Below are 5,916 nucleotides of genomic sequence, written 5' to 3' on the forward strand. Positions count from 1 at the left end.
GCCACAAGTCACTTACCAACCGCTGGGCTCTTCCTGTATTTTTTCACTTTATACCAACCAATGCAACTGCTACTATCTCCTGCGACCCAAAGGCACGTTACTGAGTAACAATATGGTGTTTTTGTACAGAAATTCAGCTCATCTTGTGAAAAATGTTAAAATCTAAAGCATAGTGATAAGTTATATATATTTGTACAGTTTTAATGTCTCAAGCCTAAAAATGTTTGTGTTGCTGGGAAACTTTAAAGCCGAATGGCCATTAAATAAAGGTGGTTGCCCAGAGACCCGACTGGCTGCTTCCCGCAGGCCCTGGGTGTTCTTGCAGGTGACTTTCCGCCAGTTTTAGGCTGGTGGGACTGCGACTGGGAAGCCCGCGCGACCCAGAGTGACCCCTCTGTACAGCGACTGTTCCCTCTGCGCAGCCCAGGGCCTCCCAGCACGCTCCCACGGATGGCCAGCCTTGTCCTGGGGGAGGCCCCGCACCCCTGGCCCCAGCAGACCAGGCTGCTCAGACACGGGGGCAAGCAGGAGGCAGGTGGCCGGCCGGGCCCCCTGGAGGGCGGGGGTGTGAGGGCACCTTGATCCTGGCACCTCCCAGGGCCCAGGAGGCTGTCCTGGTGCCACCTAGCCCCCACCACTGGCCCCGTGCATGTGGGACGGCCACCCAACCTGCTTCTGGGCCCCTTGGCCCTGGTGCTGGGATCCAACTCCCCACAGCGTCAGGGGGAGGGTGCAGTGGGCAGACCCGGCAGACGGCCTCCCTCGCGCCTTTGGGGACCCGGCCCACCCCACCCCCTGCGCAGCTGCAGCGGGAGGGCGCGTGTCACTGGTCTCAATCTCCCGCCGTGATCCACCTTGTCCCCTTTCCTAGTGCTGATGCCACTGGCAAAACCAGTCAGATCTCAGCAGCAGCCCCTGTTAAGAAGCAGGCTGTCGTGGGGTTGCCTCTGACCCCCACTCCCAGCGGCACCGGCTCCTGCAGGGAGGGCACCGGGGCGGGGCGGCTGCAGGTGCGTGGCAGGCACAGGCAGGGGGAGAAAACAAGCCTGCGAAAAGCCCCGAAGGCCAGGCCAGGCCAGGGAGAGGCCCAGAGAGGACGCGGCCTCACTGCCGGGAGGACCAGCTTCTGGGGAGGGTCTGCCAGCCAGCGGCCAGGCACCCTGGCACGGCCACCCTGATCCACCCTTGCACCTGGCCCCTACCCTGAGCCACACACAGACTAAAAGCACTGAAGGAGAATCAGAGATGCACACGGTGGAGGTATTGGGGTGCTGACTCCCCGCCGCCTAAGGGAGTGCACCTGAGACCCACCAGACGGCAGCCAGAGACACAGCCAGGCAGACACGTTTCTAACTTCTGCGCGGAGTAAGGCCGAGAACACGACCAAAAGGCAGCAAGTCAGAGGAACACTCTGACACATAAATCCACTCAACGGTGGATTTATTTATGCACACAAGAATCAGGGTCCAGGCTGGAGGTGCTGGGGGGGGGAGAGGACTCCCCAGAGACAGAGCGGGGAGCAGAACAGGGAGATTGAGATAATTGCTGAGGGGGCAGCGGGGAGACAGGAGGGGTCTGCCATGCCCTGGGGTCCCTCCCTGCACAGTGAGAAAAAAAAGAAAATCAAAACCCAAAACGTGGACAAGGCTGGAAATGACAAACAAACCAGTGCATCGAAACGCCACGCCTGAGACGTGGTTTCAACGGTGCGAACACATATGGGGCCCAGTTTCTGGGCCCTGCACCCTCCTGCTGGGGAGCGCCGAGGTAGGGCTGTGCCCCACAACCCGCACACAAGTACCAGGGGCTCAGGAGGGTGGGGTGGACAGGGCAGTCAGGAAAGGCCCCAGACAGGGACGCAGGTGGCCCCGGCCTCTCCCGGTGAGGCCACACCCTAGTGGAACCAGCCACGACCTTGTCCGCAGCCCGATGCTGGGCCCTGCCTAGGACTGGCGGCACCAACAGGTGCCCCAAGGGGCAGCCACCACAGTGCCAGGACCCAAGGAAGCTGGCAGGGGCTGCCCTGGTGCGGCGTCCAGCCTCAGGCCCCTGCCGTGCAAGCGTGCGTGCGTCGTGTGGCTGCGCGAGCGGGGCGGGACAGAGGCCCCCGGTGGTGCCCGCCACGTCTCAGCCCCCGGGGCCCCAGCACCGCGTGGCCGGGCCTAGGCACGCAGGCCGTGGCTCCGAGACCCCAGGTCTCTCCAAACCACGCTCAAGGCAACGCCCAGTGCTGTGCCTTTCTCGGCTGCGGTAAAAGGGGCATCTCCTGGGCGACCCAAGGCGCCCAGTGGTCCGGGGGCTGCCGGCCACCCCTCCTGTGCTCTGTGGGGACAAGATGCCACAGGAGACGCTATTTACAGCAAACTTTTATTTCATTATGCTCCAGGGGTGACAGGACACCCCGAGGTGTAGACTCGGACCCCAAGGGAGAGCGGGGACGGCACAGGCCGCCCCACCCGCCCGGCTGCAGGAGGGCGGGGACGCGCCCCACGCGGTCGGGGACGCGCCCCACGCGGTCGGGGACATCTTCCCGGTAGCATCAGGAACGCGGAACGTCGTGTGAATTTCAACACAGCGGCGGTCAGAACACTGTTCCAGGGTGAGCAGGCCGAGACTAGGAGTGACGGGGTCCGCTCAGCACGCTCATCCCCAGCTTGGCGACCATCAGCAGACTACAGAGGAAACGGGGGTCAGCGGAGGGCGGGGCTCAGAGGCCCCTCCTCGGGTGCGTGCCGGCACCCAGCTCACTCTAGGCATCAGGGCTGGCGTGGCCATCCGCACCTTTGCCAGACAGACAGAAAGGTCTGGCGTGTGGACCTTCTTACTTGGAGAAGGACATTCGAAAGAACAACATTGTTTGGGTTTTGTGATCCACGTTAACTGAACATGTGTTGAGCAAGACTTCCTTCTGGTAAACTCCACCCCGGAGGACAAGAGACCTGCTCTGAGTCACAGGGCCTCGCTCGGCCTGTACAGCCCTTCTCCCTGGGGCACAGGCCAGAGACACCGCCAGCCTCTGCCTGGACAGCGTCCCTGCAGGCCTCTCCCCCAGTTGGTGCCAGGCCTATCACCACCAGATGCTGGATCACTAGGTGGGCCGGTGTGAAAGGGGACAGAAGGCAGGGTACCTGGCACCAGCGATCAGGCCGGCGGGCATGAACTTCCCAGAGTTGTAGAAGCGAATCCCCATGATGCCGGCCAGGGTCCCAGATGTCGCTGATGGGACGAATCACAGATCATTGCACCTTCCATACCATCAAAACACATAGCCAAAGCCCCTGCGCCCTTCCAGGGCACATCCAGCCCCCTCACTGCCCACGACCACAGGGTCCACGCAAGGCACGTGTGGGGAGAGCCTGTGGCGGCGGCCGGGGAGCTGAAGGGCGGGAGGTGTGGGGGCTGGAGGGAACAGAGATAGGCAGGGCCAGAACTGGTGCTTTGGGGAAGTTTCTGAAGGGGAAGGGGTGGGCGGTGACCGAGAAAGCCACGGGGTCACAAAACTCGTGAACAGGACAGGCCAGTGCCAGGGAAAGGGAAGGCGGCCACAATCAGATGGTCCCACAGGGGCCGATGAGGGGGCGTTGAGGCTAGCAGGGTACGGGAGCGGGTGGGCGGGATGGACATCAGCCTGGAGCCCAGCGGCAGGGGCTGAGAGTGGCCCTGACTCCCGCCACCCGTCCTGCAAAACCCTCCACTCCCAGCACCACGCTGCAGCCTGCAGGCCTGTGCACAGGAGGGTCCCACACCCCAGAGCAGTCTGCAGAGCACAGGTGGGGTAGCTGGCCTGGGCCCGGGAGGAAGCCTCCAGGCATACGCCCACGGCGACTGTCAGTCTGCAGTGAGGAGGTGGCCCAGGTCAGGCTGTGGGCGGTACCTCATCACTGCACAGCCACAGGATACTTCCCATTCAGGGTCGAGACTGACCTCACACGCGACCCGGGCTTAGGCAGACGAGGGGCAGCGGGCCTGCGCTCAGAGGCAGTGTTGCCCTGCATGACCCAAACGCTGCCTCAGACCTGAACGCCTTCCCACCACCTGATCCTAAGGGATCCACAGAAAGCAAGCACCAACCCCAACCAGGCAGAAGCGTGGAGGGGCTGTGTGACCAGCCAGCAGGCCACAGCCTGGGGACCGCAACTGCACAGGGCTTTGGGGAGAGACATACCTAGAAACACCCAGATGTTCCTGGGATCCTGAGACAGCTGGTAGGCCCCCAGGCCCGCCAAGCCACCGAAGAGGAGCCCTGCAGCCAGGGACGGGACACTACCTGCAGGGGTAAGTGCCACACACTGATCTGGAGTCCATGGTCATCCCAGCGAGGCCCCCCTGAGCCAAGGAGGGACCTCTTCTCAGGCCCTTGCTCAGTCCTCCAGCAGCAAGGGGGCTCAGGCACAGGCCCTGCTTTTAACCTGAGGAGGAATGACAGCCAGCCGGCAGGGCAGGCCTATGGAAGGGCAGGCCCATGGAAGCTTGCAGGCCAGAGCTGCTGGGGCGGGGTTGGGGGGAGGGCCTGAGGGTGCGGCTGAAACGCACACGGGGTCAGGCGGGGTGGGGCGGGCAGGGAGGGCTGCCCTCGCCTGTGAAGACCAGATTGCTGCCTGGCGCAGGCGATAGCACAGCCCAGCGCGCGCCCAGGTCACCTGCGCGCAGGGCGGGTCGATAAGGAGCCGCCCACAGGACCGAGAGCCTCGGCCCGCGCATGTGGGGCCGGCGGGGCCGGCCAGCACGAGGTAGGACAGACAGGGGACCCCGCAGACACACCTGCTTTTGCGTAGCCTATGATCCCGCCGGAAGCCACCAGGGCTGCGTAGCCGAAGCCGATCCAGTGCAGAGGCACGCTGGAAGCAGAGGCAGTCAGCGGTCAGCGGTCAGCGGTCAGCGCCCGCCCGCCCGCAGCCCGCCCGCCCGCCCGGGCGCACTCACAGCGGGCCAGAGTCGGGCATCGCGTCCTTGCACCGCCCCACCTGCACCTGCGGGGAGAGGCTGCTCAGCGCGCTCCGCTCACATAGTTGCCCGCCAGGTCCGGGTGGTTCTTCTCGATGCCGTCGTCCAGGATGGAGACCACGATGCCGCGGCCCGTGTAGCCCTGCGCCCAGGCCGCCTTCACGTTCAGGTCCCGCTGGGCGACGCCGGACTGCAGACACCCAGCCCTCAGCACACGTGGGGTGCGGTGGGACCCCGAGTCCTGTCAGCACCCCAACCTCTGGCTCCACAGGCCCCGCTCGTGGGGCCCGGAACCCGCGGGCCACGTACCAGGTACCACTGCTGGGGGAATTTGGGGTCCGTGGGCTCCTGGTACACGTCCCGTTTGCTCCGCCGCTTTGCCACCTGCTGCTCCAGCCACCGGACCTGCGGGCAGGGGGTGGTGTGGGCGGGGGCCGCGCTAGAGTGGGGTGGCGCCAGAGGCTCCCTCTGCGGGCGCTCACTTGAGGCTCCCTCTCCAGCCGGCTGTGCCGCAGGCGGTGAGGCGACAGGGACCGCTTTGTCACCGCTCGATGCCAGAAGTGGTAGTAGTCGCCGAAGATCTGCAACAGAGCGGGAGCGGGGCCGGCTTCCGTCTGGCAGCCGCGGGGGGCGGGGTGCAGGCGCTACGTGCGGCTCCGGGGGGTTCCGCTTCCTGTGCAGGCCCCGGCAAGCGGGAACCGGCAGAGCGGGGCCCCAGACAGGGGCCCCCCGCGCCGGCCACGCCCGGAGCTCAAGGGCGGCGGCACCCAGGACCCCCAGACCGGCCCCGCCCCAGGCGAGCAAGCCTACCTGGCCCAGGTTGAGGAAGCCATGCTTGCGGGCCAGGCTGTCGGCCACGGACGGGCCGCCGGCCACGCGCACAGCCCACGTATTGGTGAAGACCTTCTGGCCGCGGGCCTCAGCCGCCAGCAGGACCAGCACGCCGGCCGCCGCTGCCACCCAGAGCACCCA

At 65.3% G+C, this 5,916-nt stretch overlaps 2 protein-coding genes across 2 annotated transcripts in view; both read right to left on the reverse strand.

Annotated features, from left to right (window-relative positions):
* Nucleotides 1-2,359: 2,359 nt before the first annotated feature.
* Nucleotides 2,360-4,993, reverse strand: TMEM14C (transmembrane protein 14C). The gene is made up of 5 exons (XM_004695454.2): nt 4,924-4,993; nt 4,762-4,838; nt 4,166-4,267; nt 3,129-3,216; nt 2,360-2,672 (listed from the first exon to the last, which is right to left on the reverse strand). The coding sequence occupies exons 1-5, from the start codon at nt 4,941-4,943 to the stop codon at nt 2,615-2,617; spliced, it is 345 nt and encodes a 114-aa protein (XP_004695511.1). The 5' UTR covers nt 4,944-4,993; the 3' UTR covers nt 2,360-2,614.
* The window catches only part of LOC101635507 (furin-like), a 1,841-nt gene continuing 912 nt past the window's right edge, over nt 4,988-5,916 (reverse strand). Inside the window, exons 2-5 of the mRNA XM_004695455.1 lie at nt 5,755-5,916; nt 5,427-5,525; nt 5,254-5,349; nt 4,988-5,134 (exon numbers count right to left, since the gene is read on the reverse strand). Coding sequence (XP_004695512.1) covers nt 4,988-5,134; nt 5,254-5,349; nt 5,427-5,525; nt 5,755-5,916 — 504 coding nt within the window. The remainder of the gene's footprint in view (nt 5,135-5,253; nt 5,350-5,426; nt 5,526-5,754) is intronic.

The sequence above is a fragment of the Condylura cristata genome, unplaced genomic scaffold, assembly GCF_000260355.1.
Source record: "Condylura cristata isolate star-nosed mole 26May11 unplaced genomic scaffold, ConCri1.0 scaffold00065, whole genome shotgun sequence".
Lineage (NCBI taxonomy): Eukaryota > Metazoa > Chordata > Mammalia > Eulipotyphla > Talpidae > Condylura > Condylura cristata.